This window comes from Gymnogyps californianus, chromosome 12 (genome assembly GCF_018139145.2).
Source record: "Gymnogyps californianus isolate 813 chromosome 12, ASM1813914v2, whole genome shotgun sequence".
NCBI classification, from domain to species: Eukaryota; Metazoa; Chordata; class Aves; order Accipitriformes; family Cathartidae; genus Gymnogyps; species Gymnogyps californianus.
Window position 1 is genome coordinate 13,986,884 of NC_059482.1, and position 22,452 is coordinate 14,009,335.

Below are 22,452 nucleotides of genomic sequence, written 5' to 3' on the forward strand. Positions count from 1 at the left end.
GGTGTCACCACAGGAAAATGCAGCTATAGCTTGTGAGTGGCTGTCAGCACATTCTGCTGTGGGGTTTGGCAATACATGGGGGCACGTAATAAATAACCGATTTAAATTTTATTTTGTTTGTGATGCACTTCTGCTCAATTCTCTGTGCTGTGACAAGGTAGGGAACAGACACAGCCATGAAGCCTTCTCAGGGAGCTTCAGGACCCAGGGAAAGGCACACACAACTGTAAAAACTTTATTTCAAAATTTTTTTATTCAACTGTTATTCAGCAATATACAATACAGTTTATAAACAAATGTCTTACCTTGTTTCCAATCTTCATTTAAAAATAAATATTATTGACAGTGAATATTAATTATGGTAAGATGTACCTTTTTAATTAAAATGTCTCCAAAAGAAATAATTTAATTAAAAAAGAAAAAGGAAATCCAAAAAAACTAAACACAATAATCTACTAAAAATATTTCCTTTCTTAGGAAGGGCTTTGACCCAACATCTTTACATATTGTCATAAAGATAACTGCTCAACAGTTCGTGCAAAATGAAGTGTCAGAGGAAAGGTTTAGAAAAGAAAAAATATTACATTAAAACAGAGAAATCATAAGTGCCATGCACAGAGCAGGGCTTTACACCATAGAGTCTGGAAACTAGATGCATTATTCTATGTGGTTTACTTTCTGTGGCATCCCCAAAAATATGTTTTTCCCCCCACGTAGAATTTATCATGCTTCTTTCAGTCTCTTTCTGTCCATCTTTAAGACTGTAGGTATTTTTTTGTCAGGGGTTTGTTCTGGTTTTAAATAGGTTCCTTTTTGTTTGGCTGAGGAGAAGTGGAGGAAGTAGTCCATCAGTGGTTTACTAATAAATGTACAAGCTTATGCAGTATTAACAGGGACATGTATAGGAGTGGCTCTGTAGCATAAATAGGTCCTGTACCTAGAAAAGAAAGAGACAAGGGAGAGAAGGAAATTTTATTCTTTATCTTTTCCAATATAGAAGATTAAATGCAGAAGAGAAATATAAGAAGATTTATTTTTATCACTTCAGAGCCAGGGGTCAGAAGCTTAATTTTAATAGTAAAACAGCATCCTCAAGCTATCCAACTCAAATAGCTTTCTCTTCCCCCTCCCAAATCTAACTCCACTTAGGTCATTTCATTATGCATAACTAATGGTATGCCTAAACTTGGCTTCAGCTACGTTACCCGCAATTGAGATTTCTATAAATACACCTTAATCTGGTATATAGTTTCTTGAGAAATGACAGGTATCAACCACCCATTACTTTAAAGGGAAATGACAAACGCTGCAGCTGTACTCCTTGATTAACAGGACATGAACCCATTTCATTTGGAATGGGAACAGCAAGACCTTGACATCTTCTTTACCTTTTATAGGAAAGAGCAGAATTTTAAATCAAAAATGTGCACAGAAGCTATAGAAAAACAGAGGTCAGATGTCGAACACATCTGTTACAGTCATTTTGTCCAAACCCAAGGAGTGCAAGACTGCTCCCGCTCCTATGATGTAAGCTTATGCGACACAATATTGGGCTGCAGGGCTAGTTATGTACGTGCCATCATGGGAAAGCAGGTGCCTGCGACCTTACAGCTGTAGAAGGAGGACGCAGCTCTCCCTGGGCAGGAGAAGACACCAATGCCTTTGCTTGCAGTGCAAAGCGGCACCCATGTCCATACTGCAGCTAACAAGGCTGTTCCTGCCTCATATCCGCTTACACGAAGACACTTGTTCAGTTTATTTATTTTCTAGTTACCTGCGCCAAAAAGAGAGGAATTTACTGTGTGCCACCATGGTCCGGCCCCTCTCTCTTGCATGGGAGGGCTGAGCCATGGGGCTGAGGTCCGTTGGCCACGCTCTGCCAGGAACGCAGGACACGCAGGCATGGCATGGGGTGCTGGGGCTGCTCCATCTCTGAAACGGGTCACTGCTCTGCTGCTGGGCAAGGGCGAGAGCAGCCCCTTCCTACGGAGAAGTTCTGCTGTCCCGGTGCAGCCTGCGCCGTTGCTGCAGGACAAGGGATTATTGCCTTTCACTCCCCAAGCCCCTGCTGAGTCCACGCAAACAAGGCTGGACTGGGCTGCAGCAGCAGCTGTTTGGGTGCCAAGTGCCGACAGGTGACACCTTTCCAAAGCCATGACGTGGACTAGCGTGTGCAGTTGTCACCAACACTGTAACATGACAATACAGGGCTGCACACCCGTGACTGATGTCTCACGTGGCTGTGGGACATTTCCACAGGGGTGAATGCAAAAGCAGGAGCCCAGCCAGAGCTTTGCCCTGCAGCTGGAGTGCACAGAGGCACCCGGGGAGAGGCTTCATCAGTGCTGAACACCCTACATACAGGAGTAATCAATGCCCAAAATACTGACAGCCACCCAGAAAAGTGACTGTCGGAGCCGCTTTGCAAAGCGTGAAAGCTTAAAAAAAAAAAAAAAAAAAAAAGTTTTTCGTGTTCAGTATCTCTGAAAAAGGAATCAGGCCGCTTCTATTTAGGAAACTCACTTCAGGCACTCTGATGCGAATACTTCAGTCTTGGTCTCTAGGAGATGTGAGTCTCTCTCAGCTGTGGCATGATCAAAGGAAATACCTCGAACAGTTCCTGAATAAACCACTGCTCTTGGGCTCGCTGTTCAGGCTGCCTCGTAATCTATACATACCTCACCAGCAAAGCTAGAGTATTATTATCCAATGTCAAAAAATAGTTCATAGTAATGTGGTGTGCAATTGAGGAACTCACAAAATGTCCCCATAGTGCTATCTCATAGACGCCTAGACTGTGTGGAGATTATTTAGTTATTAAGGTTTTAATTAAATCCTTGCATGCACAAACATGTGGCTAAGGACTGCCTACGTAGCTACAGCAAGGCATTAAGATTAATACAGGATTTTTCTTTTTAAAGCTGAAAATCATTAACAAACACAATTAACTCAGGTAACTAAAGGAGTAACTCATTAAATTCTTGCAAAAAGACACGGGAAGTGTGTGCAGGAAAGTGCACAACAGCTGCTAAAGCTCAGGTTCCCGGCCAGCACATGGGACAGATGATCACCAGCCCCAAACGTTCTTGCTGCTCTGAGGCAGCAACGCAGGAGCTCACAAGCTCAGACTTGCCTTCCCTGCCCCAGAAACCAGCCCTGCAGAGTGCCGAAGTGCAAGGAGGGTCTGCCCCTGGAGACCTGCAGGCAGGATAAGCAATCCCCCTTCCTGCGCTGAGAGGACGAGGGCACAGCGGGAGCTCTGCCTGTGCTGATGCCAACCCTGCCAGACTTCCCAGCCTCTGTGCCAGCCTGGGAGCAAACAGGGCTGTGACAGCCATTCCCCAGCCTCAGGGACCTCCCTCCTCCAGCAGGTCCCACCGTTCCCTTAAAAATATACAGTCAATTCACAAATACATTACATTCTACAGTTTTAGCAAGGATAAAACCCTAACAACACATCTACCTACACCAGTGAGAGAAAACAGCTTGCTGACTGGGAAGGCTAAATGTAAACCCCCATTTTCTGTCCGTCTCTGAGCTTGACATGCTATATGTTATCTGAAGACAGACTGCTTATTCACAAATTGCAGTCACTGGCACAACGGACCCATACTTCCAGTCAGCACATCCCCATGTCCAAGCTGTCAGATGGTTCTTCTCACTTCTGGGACGTGGCACGGCTGCAAGAACGCCAGCTCAGGATGGTCCCCGTGTGCTATCGCCATCCCCTGTGCCCAGGGATGGCAAGGGCAGCCGGGCAGCAGCCGACACTCCTGGCAGCTGCATGCAGCTCGCAGATGCCGAATTTGTGCCAACTCCACACCTGCCCACCACTGCGGTGAAGATCTGGCCTTGGGTATTTATTATGCTCAAACCTGAGGGTAGTGAGAACCCATTTTTCCCTGCCAGGGCTGAACTTGTTCTTTCAATGAACAGGACTCGAGTTTGAGGAGATGCTGCCAGTTACTCAAAAAGAACGCTGCACTTCTGTAAGGGGGGAATCCCCCTGGAAACGCTGAGGAACTCAACCTGGAGAAACGGGCTCTTGTAGCTCAAGTGCTCTTACAACCATCATACTGAAGGGCTACAAAGGACACTAGGTTAGGATTGTTTCTGGTTTGAATGGAAAGCAGTATTAGTCACAACTCCATGCAGTAGCTGTGTGCCTGCTTACCAAAATCATTCCTATGCCAGTTTTACCTTTATATACTAGTTTTAGTTTAAATCTCAATGTAAAACTGTGAATTAATGCAACAGTCCAAATTTTTTGTCTTTTCCTCTTGTAGAAATTGCTGTTGTTTTTGACCTGCATTCTCCGTCTTCTTAATTTGACAGCAGAATGTGAGTTCAGAGTCTGTTAACAGAATCTTGGCAGTTAAATAAAACATATTTTTAAAAAAATATTTGAAAGCAATTATTCTTACTGAACACCAAACACAAGCTTCTTTTTTTCATACTGATTCAGTGTTACTCTGCTCTAAGACTTCAGGCAGTAGAAGCAGATACACAGAACTTCAGAATTCTCTTCCCTCTGAACATAAGCAGACTGGAAATACAATTTCCAGTAATTTCTCCCTGTTTAGTGAACTCGAACCCTTTTCATTATAGGTAATATTGTTTATAAACAAGCTGGACTTAGTATCCTCAATTCTGCTTTTACTGCAGTAGTGCAAGTCTTGACTTTTACTTAATAAATTGCTACATTTGTAGATGTAAAGAAACAGAATGTGGTCTTGACCACTAGGATCTGGACATATGATCGACCCAGATTTGAGAACAGAGAGTTTCTATCCAGAGACTTTAAATCAGGAGTACACAGTTACTTACAAACTACAGACACTTAAAAGAAAACATTTCATTTATATTTTGAATATTCATTTGATGTTTTGTTATTGTAAGCTTATTTATCACTACATAGATTTACAGTTTTGCTTTTAAATTATTTATATGCACATGGCTAAAAGGGAAGGTCTACCACTAAGCAGAACAATAACAAATTGTTCTGTTCGTGTATGGTGAATCGCTCTCTGGCATCACTCATCCTTCTTTTCGATTTACAACATAATAATGTTTTACTGTAGTTTTCTATTTAATAATTTGTTTTGTGCCAGCATTCATCCAAGTTTGACTTAAACAGTTCATCCCATTGAAAGCAAACATTAATTAACCAAGTGACTTGTGACACATGGAAAAAACGGAATGGTTCTTTTACAAGCTATATTTAACCAATGGCCAAAACCCACAGTTTCCAGCAGTTTCCTATTTTTCTTCCTAGAAAGAATCTGAAAAGTCCCTTGATGTCTCTTTCTGAGACAGTGGTAAAATGCAGTGGCCCATATAATAAAAAGCTGAAAGACATCAGTAGCGTATTTTCCTTGAAAGATGAGATAACACCTAAAATCTGACTGCCTATTCATGATGGAGCTGGGACCCTGGCTGGCAGTATCACGAGACATTTCTCTCTACTGGCTTTTATGCAGTGACCTGTTAGCCTCAGCCTGTTTCCTTACAGAACAATGTTCAATTAAACCTCTCAAACCTGGCATTTCATTAAGGGGTGAGGGATCAAACTGACCATATAGACTGATTTACTCTCTCAGTTCAGAAACTGTAGGCTGTGCTTGAGACATATTCTTGGAGAAACTGGTCCTACTATCTTATATCTATGGAAAAAATAGGAGGTTATATGGGTTGTCGGTCAAGGATCATTACAGGCAATAACCTAGATAAATTCTCTCTCACTGACGTACATTTGGAGCACTTGCACTGAACGGAAGGGAATTTACCAAACTTCAGATCTAAGAGCTTCTTAGAAGTTTTTAATTAAAAAGACACCATTACTAAAGTCACTAAACACTTACTGAAGAGATAACAAGCTATACCACATTAGAATTACTCCACAGTCTGAGACATGATCTTATAAGCTGCATATATCCTTCTTCCACTCTTAAATACTTACAGCACAATCCACACACTGCATTTTTGCTATCGGAGTTTTTTTAAAGGCTTGTAACTGGTGCCTTAAACTTCCTGCTCCTCACCAAGTGCTAATTCTCCAGGATGCTGTGCAGAAGCGTATCCAGAGCCTGTGCTAACTTTAGCACACTCTCCCAGCTAAACCCTAGAGCACTGCATGTAATGTGAGGTGCTCTTGTTAAAAGAAGTATGTGGTGCTATGGAAATCTATGCAAAATACTAAACTGTGGGGTCCCCCTTGCTCCTGGCTTTCAGCCGGCTGTGGATCATCATGCCTAGGCACAACTAGAAACAGCTCCTGACCTGCCTTTTGGTGTTGTTAATTTCGGCAATGGTGACTTCCCATATATTTATAAGCAACTGCAGGGGATCTGCTCACCACTGAACCTGCCTAGAAGGCACAATGACAAAATTAGTTTTCAACCCACTACACATTTTTATTTATGATTCGCTGAATTTTAGAACAGCTTTCCGTAACCCATCTCAAAAAAATGCCTCATAGAATTCAGCACATGTATTTATTTCTACACAACCATGCAGGTATAAGCTAGTGATCCTGCTTTCTTCCTTCATCCATGCCATCAAGGTTTTTAAGGTCACGCAGCTGGGTGAAACTATCAGCATTGCCCTCTGCACCCTTCTTCTTGAAAATCCCCACGTTTCACTTTCCTTATCCACACCGTAGCCTCAAACTCTCCAGGAAACTGAAACCAGTTTTACTGGCCAGAGTTTTGTAAAACTGCGTCATCATTTTAGGTCTTCTCAAATACACCTCAGTTTCACCGTTTGCCTACCTTCTCTCTTAAGATATCCACTGCTATGTTCAGGCCTATATTTAGAAGTGAATTGCCAAAATACCGTGTAACAAGGGTAACTGAAAGCCACTCCTATTCTAATTTTGGAAACTCAACAGGCTTTAGTATTTCAAATAAGATTCCTTTTGCATTTGGAGTATTTAGCACTCCCGAAATGACCATGTTTGACTTGCCCCTACCTGTATCTATTTACGTGCTGGGCTGAACTCATGTGACTGAACACAGAGGTGAGGTAGAATAACCTAAGCTATAGGCTTGATAACTCTACAGAGGCTACGTACAGGGCAGCACAATGCAAATTTCCAGCACAGGTAGAAAAATAAGTATGTGTATTTGAGAAAAATCCAATTCTTCGTAGCACCCTCGTTCTTAATTTTGATTGTTCTTGATGTGACATCTGAAAAAGCCCATCTAGGACAGAAGACTTGGGTGTTTTAGTGGTAAACTACTGCACAGGTAGCAGGAAGGCATGGGAATTGCAGCTTATCGAGAGGCATGACAGCACCGTTAAGGAGACCAGCGGAACCTTGTTTTCTTGAGAAGCAGCATCTTCTAGCTCCCTGAGCATTTCAACTGACATGCTTAACCCCATTTTGAGAAAGAAAACTACAACATGGCTAACCACCCTTGAATACAATGAAGCCCCTGTTTTTAGCATTTTCTATGAAAAATGGGTCATGTACATCATATAGTTATGGACAGATTAGATAACAGAAATTGGATGGCAAGGAGAGGGAGGTGTAGTCATGCAAAGAAATGATGCAGAAAGAAAAGTTTGGTTCTGATGTGAAGCTAAGAAAAGAAAAAGATTCCTTCTGCAGTGTCGATTTTCTGAAGTACCGCAGTGCTTTGCTGGAAGTCGATCTGTGTGAGTGCCTGTGGGATAGGACAGACGCAGGAATTGGTAGAGGAGTTTAGTATATGTTTCTTAAGGCACTTGCAATTATTGAGGTGGATTTCTGATCACATTAGAGCTCATTTCAACGGAGGCTCACTTCAACTGAGACTCATTAAGGCCAAATTGTTCTCAAAATATTAGGACTGACAATCCCTTCCAAACATACATATGGTACACAGATCAGTCAAGTGCTCAATTACGCTCTATGGAGGCTCTTCCCTTTTTCTCCTAGATCGTAAGGACATTATTAGACATAAGCTGCAGGATTAGATAGACAATTGATCTGATCCAGTTCAACAGGCTGCAGGTCTGCGTGGCAAGACATTCTTGTATTAAACACAGCTACTAACAAACAGAAAGAGGGGTAGTTAAACTAGTGGATTTGATGAATGTATGCAAGTGCATATCAGGTAGAGAGCAAGAAATACTTCTACCTTTATCAAAAATATTTCTACTTTTTAGGTTACCAGAGAAATATGCAGTTTCATTGTCAACAGGCTGGTAAAAACTTATCTCCCACTAAAGTTACAAGAAGTAGGGACACACAATACAGGGAACAGTTGGTACATTTTCCCTCAATATCCCCACTTCCCTTCTGTGGTAGCCAAAGATGTACAGAGCAGTCAGCAGTCTTACTGAAAGCCTCACTCTTCTTCTTCTGAATGCTACACTTGACTATGAAAACTGCTGTATTGAGAGAAGGTGGTGCCCCCAGAAAGCCCAGCAGAGCAGCAGCTGAACCGATTCACATGGAGCTGGGCCCTTGAGGGGCTGTTCTTGGGATCTGTCCTACACTGGAGACAGCCAAATAAACCCCCCAACCACTCCAAATATCCACTCTTGGAGAAATTAAGGAAAAACTTCAAGAAAACACCAGCACATGCTTCAAGAAAACACCAACACTAATTTATAACAAGCTCCAAAAGGAAACACTGCTATAGACAGTGTTAATGTACAATAGGAACATATCCTGAATACTTGAAGAGAATCATTCATTCTATATAGAGTATACCGCTTAAATATTTTATACTGGTCTGCATTTAAATAAGCCAGTAAATTCCCTCTTTTGAGACCTGCAGCTGATCTCCACTTTGTAGTACATTCCCATAAACAGATTTCTGCTTTGGTATCTGTGGGATGATCTCTCCCCGCCAAATATCTTATTAAAGAGACCCAAAACATGCAACTATGGATTTGTTTCATTTCCAGAATTTTCTGCAGTTCCATGATCTAAAACTAACTTAACAAAAGCAAGCACCATTAATTCACTCCTTGACACTTGAAAAATGAGAGATACAAAATTCTTTGTAATGCGATTTGGTGGAAAATGAATTTTGAACTCAAACATATAGAAAAATAACTAACTACATTAGTGGTAGTTCAGGTGGTTAATGAGCATCCAGCCCTACACGTCCTTCTTCAGTCCTACTATGTGAGTAAGTCCCAATAGCATATTGATACACACAAATAGCAAAAAGCACAACTCAAACTACCCAAATCATGAGGCAATGAAGAATACTGGTAGTGGGTTTCAGTTACTGAGCTTTGAAGTGAGTCTGGGCCATATTCTCAAGTTTTTCATTATAAGCAGGAGGACTAAAAAGCCATGTTCCAAAAAGCAGGCAAGCTAGATATGGTCACACAATTCCCTAAGCTGACACTTAAGGAAAAGACTTGCAATAAGTCACACTGGACGGAACCACAGATTTCACATTCTGTAATTGATACAAGCTGCAAATATTTGCAACCCAGAAGTAAAGAACAAGATGCTGTAGTTCTCATTTCACCGTCTTTTAGAATATTTTTGACTTGATCAGGATTAGGAGCAAGCTGCCAATGTAGTTGTAATTATCATTCCAATCAGAATTACTAAAGTTCAGCAGATCCGAGTGCAGATTATCTAAGGATTTTTTTCAAAAATAACCCTATCCTGTCCATACTTAGAGAATAGAGCTAAGTGCATTAGCAGAATACATGATGACACAAGGAAAACAGCTGTATTGAGACCATGCGTCTGGAAAAAATCAGAGCCTGTGATTTACATAAAGAAGGGATCACCTTTTTGCTATAAACAAACAGCGACGTTTTGGGAGTGACCCACAAATACAGAGACCCTCCAAACCTTTCCAATGATTGATATTTGCTAGATATTAGCTAACTAAAGACACTGCCATGCCCTAGATCTAAGGGAGGCCAAACTTTACAGAATAAGCGAGCACGGGGTTATCTGGAAAAACTGTGGACACGGGATATTCCTTAGTGCCCTCTTTACATGTGAAATCTCCAGCTCCCTGGTGTGAGAGGGATTCAGATTAGAATGCCGATTTTAAAATTTATAAAGCAGTAAAGTAGTTCTAATTGTACCAGTTCGGTGAATTTTACACATGACCAATAAAACGACAGACGTAGAAGACTATGTCCATTAGAGGACTTACTAACTGTGCTCTGCCTCATTTCAAAGATAGCAGCCACTCCTAGCACACACAACAAGGATGCTCCGCTTCCTAGCCACAACCATGCCAATGCAGGGTAAGACCAGATATTATGGCAACTACTTGACATCCTGCATAAGCTTCGTTAGCACAGCTCCCTTCTCCAGCCGTGGCACAACGATCTGCACACTGCGATCAGACGGACTTCCCCACAGAGCACAGTTGCTGCTCTGCCAAACTGCTCTTCTTTCCAGCTAATAAAATTGCCTCCCAGCTGATAACAGCCTAGCAATATAAAATACTCAGTTGTTAACCGCTGTTGTGACAAATAATACCGTTCTGCTGACAACCCCATTTTTTCCAATACTAACCTACTTGAACTGTTTATTATTGACATATGGGACTGCTCTGCCATTATCTAATTTTAAAAAACACATAGTAAACAGCAATAATGAACCTGCCAGCATTCTTACTTCTGTAGCACAGCTAAATAAAAACCCAAAACAAACCCTTTTTATTACCAGCACAGTCCTGTCAGGCTCTGTTATGTAAAGGAGAAACATCTTCTTCACAGGACTACTGTAAGATTCATTTCCTGGCAGATCCTACTTTATGTTTGCTTTCCAACTACAGACCACCACTATTAATACCCTTCTCAAAACTAGTACCAATAAGATTGTCTTGACATTTCTTTCTGCTATGACTTCTAACCATACCACTTAAAGTATTAGCGACCTATATAATCCACAACACAGTTCAAGCATTACTTTATACATCAATAAAGCTGCATCAGTATAGCAGAGGTGAGGAATGCGTAACAATTATCTGCCTCTTGTAAAATATACAGACTAAGTTAGCTGGTACTGCAAACCAAGACTCCATTTTGCCAAGTATCTATTGAAACTGTACATTAAGAACTAGCAGTATATGTATATTCCTGCCCAAAATGCTGTTTGTTCATGCAAAAAGACACATGGGTGCACTCAGCCTTCCCTCATACACATTTCTAATTTTCACTCACTAATGAATCAATCTCATATAGAAATCTAGACCAATGTTAGGTACAGCTTCCACATTCACTAGAAAGACCTGGAATACCCCTTTCATTATGTTCAGTAATTTTTTTTTAAACAATTTTTCATCTATAACTTGAAGATATTAAAGAAGTTCAAATAATATTCAGATTTCTTCAAGGACACTGCACAGGCTTTAGTAGAATAGGTTAGTACAGTTTTGCCTGTCCTCCAGGGAACAAGCAAGAATCGCTGAAAGGAGGTTACTCAAATAAATTGCATTTCCACAGTACAAAAACACCCTGGCACAGCTTGTTTCTGCCCTAGGTAATGAGGTGACACGGTACTGCAGTTCGTGCTTTTGTCCAGTTTGAGAATTAATGCATATTACACACACACAAAAGAAGATATTTGACCTCACTTGTCCCCAAAGCAGTCTCATTTACCGAGATATTAAAGTGCTAGTGATGTGTATTTAATTACAATTCTTTTTGCATGTTTATTATCCAGTAACATTTAGGAGGTCAGCCTGATAATTCAGTTATGGCCTCTGCCTTGCTACTTTATTTAATGTAAAGGAAAATGTGATGTGACCCAGGTTGCATTTAACTACAAATAACAACAGAATGTGAGCTCATATATGGTCTAATAAAAAGCACAGGGGGAGTGAAGTAGACCCAGACATTACCGAGTTGGAAAGGTAGGGAGCCTAAGCTGAACACCAACATAGAGAGGCTCCCTTTCTTGCTATTTTGTGTAAAGTTCATCTATCAAAGATAAACGAGCTCCATGGACTGTTTCTCAAACTAGCATGCAGAGTCATTCAAATTCTGACAAAGCCAGGACAGCCCTAGACCCAAACCCTTACCCAAAGTTCATCCAAACTCAACCACAGCCGCTCCAAACAGAGGCCCTCTAACCAGCCACAGCTCGTTACACTCAAGAAAACAGCGTGTTCATTTACTTTCCTGTCTCTAAGCTGCAAAAAAATACCTTTTGCTTCCCAGTGCACGATGGAGATCTAACACTCTCCCACATGGTCCTCTGCCTCAAGGTAGGTTGCCACAGCTTGACTTTGTGCATGTACTGCTCTTACGAGCATCCCTGGGAGCTGCACACGCACAGAGACTGCAGAATTGGGACCTGGTGCTTTATTATCTCAGGCCATGTAGCCCACAAGCAGGCTTCCTTCTGCCTCAGACATAAAAGGCTTTGTGGGGGGGAGAAGGGGATAGGTGTCAAGTGAAGACTTACTTTCTTCCTTGCTGTGAACACTTCATCTCTGCATAACACATGAGTCTCTCTGTGTCCTTCCTAGAGCACTCTAAGCATAATGAAGCACAGTTTCTTGTTTCACACTCACATCTTTGTTTATTTTATTTAAAGCTTTCACTTCAGAGCTTTGAGGCTAGAGATCAAACAAATAAAAGGGAATTCGGAAGCTGCAATGTCTGATCTACATTCCACTCAGAAGTTAAACTAAAAATTGCCCCCAAGCCAACACACAGGCACTCATTTTGGAGACCGTTTGGTAGGATATAATACAGGCAATTTGCCTCCCAGAAGGTCAGTATGAAGATCCTTGTTTATTACTTCACCTATCAGATGACAAAGTTAGTCTCACAACTAAGACACTGGACTTAAATTTAAGAGATCTGAAATTAAGTTTTCATATTTAATTTCACAGCTGCCACACACTGCAATGAAGTCAGTCATCGCTCTTCCAGCCATTTGTCCGTCTCATCTATTCGGACTACAAACTTTCTGGGACAGAGACACTGCTTGTCTTGCTCAGTGATGCTCCTATATCCCCCCTAGTTACCCAATAAAAACTAGGAACATTTCCAAACACATTAACACTATATGCACTCTTTCACTTGCTCACCCTGATTCTTCTCCTACAGCAAAAGATTCCATTTGTGTGTTAGTATTTAAACTGAAAGTTAAATATTATTTTCATTTAGAACCATACGGACAACTCCTTCTCTGATAGTATTAAAACCAATGATCTTACCAGCAGATCTTTGCCTCCTTGCAGCCTAAGTAACACGTTCTCAGTTTCCACTTCAGTCTACCTTACCAGCAGACAAGCAGTAATCTTTTTGACTCTCATGAGACCACAGCACTAAGTTTTTATATGGCAGTTTAAACATTACAGATAAAATTCTGTTTGAGTAGCTAATATTTCTGGCATATTAGGCAATTTTTCTGTTACATTGGATCTACTCCCTGTGATGGTTTTGGCTGGGATAGAGTTAATTTTCTTCACAGTAGCTAGTATGGGGCTATGTTTTGGATTTGTTCTAGTAACAGCGTTGATAGTTGATAATTCAGGGATATTTTTGTTACTGCTGAGCAGTGCTCACACAGAGTCAAGGCCTTTTCTGCTTCTCACCCCACCCCACCAGCAAGGAGGCTGGGGGGCACAAGAGGTTGGGAGGGGACACAGCTGGGACAGCTGACCCCAACTGGCCAAAGGGATATTCCATACCATATGATGTCATGCTCAGCATATAAAGCTGGGGGAAGAAGAAGGAAGGGGGGGACACATTCGGAGTGATGGCATTTGTCTTCCCAAGTAGCCGTTACGCATAGTGGAGCCTGGCTTCCCTGGAGATGGCTGAACACCTGCCTGCTGATGGGAAGTGGTGAATGAATTCCTTGTTTTGCTTTGCTTGTGTGCACGGCTTCTGCTTTACCTATTAAACTGTCTTTATCTCAACCCACGAGTTTTCTCACTTTTACTCTTCTAATTCTCTCCCCCATCCCACCAGGGGGGAGTGAGCGAGCGGCTGTGTGGAGCTTAGTTGCCGGCTGGGGTTAAACCACGACAGTCCTTATAATGCTGATGACAAATTTCTACCAAATACAATTTCAGATGACATGTCCAAAACTATGGATTTTCTATTTATACCTGGTTTGTCAGATGAGACTCTATGCTATTTAGAGAATCTTAGTAACAGACACATTTATTCTAATAAATTCATGTTTCAGTTCAACTAGAAGATGTAAAGAATCACATTTTTCCACAGTGCGTGACTGGGACTCCAACTGAAGTCAACAAGAGCCCTGCAAGCACGTCTGAAAGCAGCATTTGATCTATAATCACATTTATTGGAATACAAGCACATAGAAGCCCTATCTTACTACACTGAACATACTGGGAAGATTTCTACTGCAAGGAAAACAGGATTAGAACCCAATTCATGCAGGACATTGTGGCTAGTGCCATGCCATCAGCTTTCAGGCAGAGCTCTCCAGTGTATTAAATGAAGGTGTTTCTTAATCACTGATGGCAAATCCATTGTTTGAGCACATTTCTGCTTTTATACAGAGGAAATATCCCTGTGTACAATGAAAAGACTTACAAATGCAAAGACTTTTGAGAGTAAATGTATTAGATAATTCAACTATTACACACAGATTTGGTGCAAGTACTTATCTGTATGTGCATTACAGAGCTCAAAATAGGATAATGAAGCACACGTAGTATGCTACTGTGCATATATATAATTCATACAGCAACACAGGGTTAGGTCCTGCAGCCTTATACACGTACGTGAACAAAGATTTAGTTTGATTTGATGGCCCTACTGTACGGAAAACCAGCTATGACACTGCCTTTGGGGGGGTGGACTCAAAACAGGGCTTCTAGTTTCCAGAGATAAAAAAAGATTTTAAAAAGTATTTCCTATAAAGAAATTGCATTCTTTACAGAGAAAAATAATTACTGTACCTAAAATAGCTCTAAAGAACACCACTTTAACATACAAATGGGAAACTCTGAAGCTCAAGGATGTAATTTTCTTTTAAGACATTTTGAAAAAAGTTCAGTGCTTATCCAACCCAAGTGACAGCACTGGAGACCTGAGTCTTCGATTTCCTCACAAAAGCAGGCGATATCCCTGCAAGTCCTCATCACACTGACTTCCACATTAGTATTTTATCCACGTGCCTTTATTCTGGGTAGGGAGCAACACTTCATGTCTAGGGGAGATAAATCCATTTCTTGCCTCTACACCAAGCTGTCTGTCTCTGCTTCAAACCAAGTGCCTGGCCCAGACAGTCTTTCTAAAACACACCAGTGACGGGGACTGGGATGGCAACAAGCAATCTGCTTCACAAAAGCAACCAAAGAGACATTTCGTGGTAGCAAGTTTCAGACAGTTCTGGTCCAGAAGGCACCTGAATCAGGAACTTCAAGGGCGAAGTCTTTCAGCTGCTAATCTCCTGAGCCATGCCGTGGCTGACATTTTATTGATAAGTAATTACAGGGAGCTCCAAACTGCCACAGGTATGGAAATTACAATAAACCAAGTAGAAGCCTGTTATTCAGGCGGTCTTGGTTCAAGCAGAGTAAAAAGCCATTATTTTTACAGAGGACCATACCAAAATACAAAATTAGTTGCCTCCCTTGTATGGAGACAAAAGCAGTTGCTGGTTTATACCTTATTAAGTCACTGCTATAAACAAGAACAGGAGTCCTGTGCTCTCTACACTGACTTCAGCTTGCTCCCGGAACAGAAACTGCCACGGAGTGGCACTGTTCACAGAAACCAGTGTGCACAGGAGAGACGTCGCAGCAGGAAATTTTGGTTTAGCCTATTTTGTAGCCCTCTTAGCATCAGTCTCCATCTGGAGATCCCCACAAAATATTTTTTTGCATTCCACTACCTTTTTCACTGATTTAAATCACTCCATTATCTCCACTGCTGGCCACAATGCTTATAGTTTATTTTCAGAATTTAATCCAGCCTAGAAACGATGCAGCAGTGCCACATCCCCAAACCACAGACATGTAAAAAATCAGGATAGACAGCAGTTTAGATGATCTGGGCAGGGGGTCTTGCCCTAACAGACATATGTGACATGCTCTCTTGGCAGCACACACTCACATCCATCTGTTGAGATGGAACTGAGCCCATTGCACTTCCATCGTCCTGGTTTTAGTTCATATGCACTATATAAGCTCTGGGTTCAGGAGGCAGGGCGCACAGTGCTGCGAATCCTAAACCTAACTTCTATTGTCAGCACAGAAAACATTGCAAGAATTCTCACTGTAGGGGAGTGGAAAGAAGAAACACAAAAACAACCACCAGCCCTGGGCTCCTAGGAGGAAAGCAGATCTTTCCAACAGGAAAAGAACAGATCGTGAGCATTACAGTGTTCGGTTTAATTTCTTGTGGTCAGTGAATTCAGCAAAAGCAAACTGAACTTTTTTATATGCCCACAGGCACCTGAAGTTAAGACCTCAGGAATTATCACTCTGTCTTCCACTAGACACCAATGAACAGCCAGCTTAGTTTTAGGAATAATAAGGAGTAAAACCTAGTTTTCACACATATTTCTACATGAGAAAGAAACTAAATTATTCAGAAAACAGCAGAAGGTAGTAATCAGATAAAACACAGCACCTGTAAAGCACCAGCTGGTCACAATTACCCATATACAACTGATTTCCATTACTGTGAGGCAAAACCTGCAACTGTTTGCCCTGAGAGCCGAAGAGGTATCAGGAAGAAGTGTGAACATTCCTGCGTGAGGATTATGAATCTGCGTCAGAAAAGACTCAGCAGAGAGGGGAGCTCAGGGCTTTCCTGCGCAGTCAGTGGCATAAAACTGTTTCCCTTTTTCCACAGATAACTTGGCAGGGACCTTTGTTCAACATCAGCTAAGTGACAGTGGCCGAGAGAGGAGCTAAAGCCCAGCCAGAGCAGCACCACACCTTTGAAGCCTGAAACACGTTTGTAATGCAGATTTAAGACTGTGTTCTTTGTCCCAGACTTTGCTGTCATTAGTGTAAACAAAAGTTTACAACGGCCTTCTCTGGCTCGCAGTAATACGGTAACATAGCATTGATAACTTAATGCAGTATTAACTGATAGACAATTAGTATTAGCACAATGTTTACATTTACAAACCATTATAGAGCATAGTGTTGCCGTGTGGAAAATTCCACATTTACAGGCATCAGTAGTATCTCCAATTCTTATCCTGCCAGTAATTCAAATGTGGAGCTCATTACACAGCAATCAACGTTTCCTTTCCAAACCTGCACCCTGCTCGGCATAGGCCCCGTGCCTGCCCAGGGCGACCAGCCCCGGTAACCGCTCGCCTATTTACATTTTCTGCAGAACAGCCATGGCATTTCACCCACTTGAGGCTGCAGCTACTGTTTAAAACACCACGTCCGAAGAGCTGCAAGGGGGACTCTGAACGTAGGGCCTCCCACAGCACCTACCAAAACGAAGCAGGTCCCAGCCTTGCTCTCAGACCCATCTCCCCAACCCCACACCTCTGTGCTAACTTCTGACAAGGCAGGGCGCAATGCACCGGCCCTGCCTTTTGGGATAGTTTAAGTACGCTTACTTATAGACACGGGTGCAACTATTTCGCTTTAACATCGCAGCGACAGTCCCACCCATGACACGGGGCGGGTGGGGGGATGTCGCGGTGCCCGACCCTAAACCGAGTAGCGGGACCCGGGGAGCCACGGCCGGGCGGGGGAGAGGGGTGCCCCCCGCCCGCGCCCCCGCGCCCTACCTGACCCGTGCTGCTGGCGGAGGATGGCGGCCTGCCCGGGCGGCGGCGAAGCCGAGGAGGCAGCGGCGGCCGCCGAGGCGGTGGCAGTGGCGCTGGCGGCGGATGCGGCGGCACTCCCCTCGGCCGGGGGCGGCGGCGGCGGGCGCTTGCCGGGGCCGGGCGGCGGCGTGGGCCGGGCGGCGGGGCCGTGGCGGCGCGGGGCCGCGCCGCTCTGGATGTGCGAGACCGCCTCGGCCGCCTGCACGTCGGGCGGCGCGAAGCGGGAGAGGACGCGCAGCAGCGCCTGGGCCTTGTGCTCCTGCGTCTCGTCGTCGCTGTAGTCCGCCACGCGGCACTGGTAGACGCCCTCGTCCTGCCGCCGCACGCCCGAGAGCCGCAGCCGGTGCGAGATGTCGTTGCCCTGGACGCGGACCGTCTGCAAGAGAGCGCACCGCCGGGCGCCGCCTCAGCAGCGGCCGCCGGCCCCCGCCTCCCCCGGGGGCCCGGCCCCGCCGCCTTCCCCTGCCCTTCCCTTCCCCAGCAGCGACCCTGCTCTCCTCGGTGCAGCCCCGGCAGAGCTCCCTCTCGCCCCAGGTACGTGTCTTTTGCCGTCAAGAACACCGAGCCTGGGCTAATTCCCCCCCCCCCCAAACCGAGTGCACCCGACATTTAAGCCCAGCACCTCGCTGTTTAAGCCCCACCTCGGGGTCCCAAGGGGCCATCCAGAATCAGCCCTGCTCCCCATCATTCCCACGCCACCCCGCACCCCTCACCACTAGCGCTCTGCCAACCCCCCCTGCGTGCCCGCCCCTAGCCTGGGGGTCCCCTCTCCCGCTGCCCAGTCCCGCACGGAGCCCCGCAGCTATCCCAGGTGCCCGGCAGCCTCCAGCCCGCACGAACCGCCCCGAACCCGACACGTGGGGAAAGCCCAGCACCCCGGGGGTCACCCCGCGCCTGCTGCAGAGGGCCAAGCCCTGCCGGGTGTACTGCCACCCAGCCGAGAGCGAGGAGGTGCCCTACAGTCCCGGTGCAGGCCGCACTCCGCCGCCGCGGCGGCAGGGAACGGCTCCAGCCGCGCCTCGGCACCGCGGAGAGGGGCCGGCGTGCGCCGGCGGCCGCCTCCCTGGGGCAGAGGCAGTCCCGGGCCCGCATCAGCGGGAAAGCGGCTCGTTTTCTGCAGGACAGGGAGAGAAGGGGGTCGCCACAGGCGACTGGGGTTTGCACAGGGCAGGGAAAAAAGCAAACTTCTCTCCTGATCTGGCCCACAGTCCTTTTCAAACGTGGCAAAGGGCGGGCTGTAAGGCAAGCATCACCTCCTCTCAATTTGCGAGGAATGAGACATGACTGCTAAACCGGCAACAGATGGTAACGTTTCGACCGAGCCATGACACACCGAGGAGGGGAAATGTGCCACGCTCCCGCCGTGCTGCAGGAGCAGGGCTGCCAGTGAGACCAGCTGCATTCGTGTGTCAGGAAAGGAGGGGGGCATGCAGTAAATCCCACGTGTATGGGAGGAAGGGTGCGCACCACCCAGTTCGAGCTGCACTTACGCTGATTTTGGTTGCATCCTTATTTGTTACCTAAAAGAACAGAAAAAAGGGAGATTAGACTCAGCTCTGCCAGCACATCAACAAGATGCTCGTATTCCCACCCCAGTGCAAGGACAGGACACGGACAAATGCAACTTTCTCCGCTTGCCATTCACACAGCCTGTGTGTCTGGGCGGGGGAGTTCCCCAGGCGATGGGGAAGGCAGCAAACCAGTGCTCAGTGGGGGGACTGTTTTGGTAAAGCTCCTGTGGTGCCCACAGAAGCGCAGCCTTCACCAAGGGTGCAAACAGCGGCCAAAGAAATGCTTGTTGCATGCTATGCTGCTCACAGTCACTGACAAACACTGGGGAAGACGCTTTACCAGCAGCATTAGCACAGTGGTGAAGTGCTTGGGCAGGCTGGATCCCGCACTGCTCGGGGCAGAGCTTCGGTCCTGAAACATCCTGGGAGCAGGTATCGCTCAGCAGGTTTTGTACTTGGTTATTTTTGTCTCCAGCCAACTACTTTAAATCTAAGTGATGCCTCAGATCTCACTGATGCGCCTACCAGGGAGACGGTCATCATTCTCCAGGCATGCCCTGTCATCATTTATTGTAAAAGAAACTCATGGTTTTTATATAAGGTTAAAGAAGACATTTAAATCCAAGCGATTTATTTCCCTGTCTGACAACTGACTTATACTTTCCCCAGCTAGGTGGCATCGCATTAGCTCAGTGTCTATATGCTTTGCATCTCTATTTGAGCTCCGCAGGAAAACAAGCGTGCCACAGAGAGGGGAGCTGGCACAGGCACAGAGGCTGCCGCGGGGCACCCTGCCGGCGCAGGGGCCAGGAAAGGATGACGTGCCCCACGCAGCAGGGCACACGGCCTGGAAGTCCAGCTTTACCCCACTCCTTGTACAGCCCTGTTTGGCACCAGCAAGGTGTCTTGCACTGGGGGGAGGCTGCAGAATGAACTGGCTTATGTTGGCGAAATGCAGCTGAAAAATTTAGACTAGAGCCTACCCTCGCGCCAGGCGGCTTGCTAGGGGGAGGGGAAAGGACACGCAAGATTTAACTCTGCTTCATGCATTTTAATTACTACATCCAACTGTCTGAAAATGACTTGCTGAGCTTCAGATATGGACACAGGTATGTACATGCACCCCAAGAAACTGTGTGCATTTGTATATGCAAATTGATATGTACTTAACATACCAACACAGAGAAGTGTATCCCTCATGCCTTTCTCTGCTCTATCAGTGAGCAAACAGAGGCTTTCCCACCTTTTACAACGATTCCTAGCTCAGTCCCCAGACGCACTAGTTTTTGCTTGTCCCCACTTCATACTACAGCTATTTTTGACTGCTTGTCTTGGGTCCCCCCCCTTTGCAGCAGGACATATATCATTTTCTATTTACAATCCTTAAAGCACTGACGTGTTTTCCTGAGGTGAAGTCCCCTATGGTGCATGCCCTCTCCTCCTCCGTCCCAGGGAGGGCCTGGGGATGCCAGTGCTTCCAACTGCTTGCTGGCTCTGGGTAGAGGGAAGTGCTCTCCTCTCTGGGATTGCCGAGTTTATTTTGATCACCGTCTGAGCATGTTGCACTCGATGAAGAGATATATCTCCATAGCACTGTATTACCTTGCTTCTGCTGCCGGGGACACTGATGGCTAATTCGTGTGCAAGTTCTCTGGCTGGTTCTTTAAGGTACCACCACTGGATTTCCAAGGAGTAAGAGGTGGATCCGCTGGCTCGGAAAGCACAAGGCATCTCAATATCATCTCCCTCCCTAACAGTCACATCTTTGGGAACTTCAGTAAAGGTAGCTGGGAGGGGAAGATAGAGTTACAAGGGCTGGTTAACGGGAGAGATTAAAAGACAAGATCAGTCCTTTTCAGCGTAACGTAAGCTGCTTCAACTCAAGGGCTAAGCGCTGACCGAGACACAGGTTTCCTGTAGTCCGGTGACCGCAGGATAAGCGGGGCATTCAGGACTGTGCACCCCGGGCAGGGCCGAGGCGGTCCCTGCCACCCTGCAGCCGGGGGCCGCGGCTCCACCGGAAAGGGAAAGTTCGAAGAGGACCTTAAAACCCCTCGTCCTCCCAAGAAAGCCCTCGGCTGGATACAGGGGCGCCAGTGTCCCACTGCTCCCTCCCCTAGATCCGGCGCGGGGACTGCCCCGGGCTGCGCACCCGCTGCGCCCCGCTCCGCTCCGGCGGCTGCGAGGCGCCGAGCCCGCGCTGCCGGCAGCTGCGGCCGCAACAGTGCCACCTTGTTCTGCAAAAAGCCCCCCCCGGGCAGCGCTCCCTGCCCCCAGCCATCAACACTTCCACAGGAAAAAGCGGCGGGGAGGACGGGACTTGGAGCAATTGCCGGCAGGAGCGAAGCGGCTAGAGCTCAGCTGCGGCGAGCCTCGCCGGCACCGGAGCCCTGCTGCCTCCCGCCAGCAAGTTGTGTCCGGAGCGGCGGCTCACCGCAGGAAGAGGCAGAAGTTTCTTACTCACCGGTGACGAAGAACAGCAGAGGTGCGTTGAACATCAGGTAACAGAGGGTGCAGAAGAGCCCCCGATTTTCCATCGCATCTATGTGGGCTGCGGGCGGGGGCCGGGCTCGGGGCGCAGCCGGGCACGCCTCAATCCATCGCACACAGCGGGGCCGGGTCAGGGCTCCTTCCCAAAAAGCCAAAGCCACCCGACTAACCTTGGTTTGTGGGGAAGCAAATATAAAATCCACAGCCGGCTGCTCAAAACTCGCTCGCAGGTGGAAGCGACGTTTCTGGGAATGAAGCAGTAAATCTCGTCCCGGTTCTTTGCTCCGCCGCGAGCGGGATTCAAGTGCCCTGCGCCGAACGGGGGCTCCTGCGGTCCGCAAGCGAGGACGCGACGCTGGGCTCCGCTCCGAGACCCATCACACTGCCAGGTCTGCTCTCAGAGCTCGCAGGAAGGTCCAGCGAGGCGGCAGGGACGAGCCTCCTTTCCCTCAGCCTAGGGAGCGCCCGGCCGTTCCCGTCGCGGCCCGGGCTCTGCCCCTGCACGGGCGGCGGCTGCACGGAGGAGGCGCGCCGGCACGTCCGAGCCCGCCTCTCCCCTCCCGGGCGACGAGCAGCCCCCACCGCCGCTGCACCCGCCGGCCCGGCCCCCGCCTCCGCGGCCGCGCACCGCCCCGCCCACAGCGGGAGGCCCCGCCTGACGCCTCACCGCAGCGCGCCGCGGCCCCTCGCCTCCGCCCCCGCCCGCCTCCCCCCGGCCCCCGCCGCCGCGGAGGT

General features: G+C 46.4%; 1 protein-coding gene across 1 annotated transcript; it reads right to left on the reverse strand.

Annotated features, from left to right (window-relative positions):
- Window positions 1–453: 453 nt before the first annotated feature.
- Window positions 454–22,069, reverse strand: VSTM2B (V-set and transmembrane domain containing 2B). The gene is made up of 5 exons (XM_050903875.1): window positions 21,692–22,069; window positions 20,830–21,014; window positions 19,207–19,236; window positions 17,678–18,092; window positions 454–937 (listed from the first exon to the last, which is right to left on the reverse strand). The coding sequence occupies exons 1-5, from the start codon at window positions 21,762–21,764 to the stop codon at window positions 849–851; spliced, it is 792 nt and encodes a 263-aa protein (XP_050759832.1). The 5' UTR covers window positions 21,765–22,069; the 3' UTR covers window positions 454–848.
- Between the last annotated feature and the right edge of the window lie 383 nt (window positions 22,070–22,452).

Excerpts from the sequence above, each read along its gene's own strand:
- VSTM2B (XM_050903875.1), bottom strand. The coding sequence starts at position 21,764 with ATGGAAAATCGGGGGCTCTTCTGCACCCTCTGTTACCTGATGTTCAAC. Across the intron at positions 18,093-19,206 it reads AGGATGCAACCAAAATCAGC|ACGGTCCGCGTCCAGGGCAA; the intron begins GTAAGTGCAGCT and ends GCTCTCTTGCAG. Across the intron at positions 938-17,677 it reads CCGCCAGCAGCACGGGTCAG|GTACAGGACCTATTTATGCT; the intron begins GTAGGGCGCGGG and ends TTTCTTTTCTAG.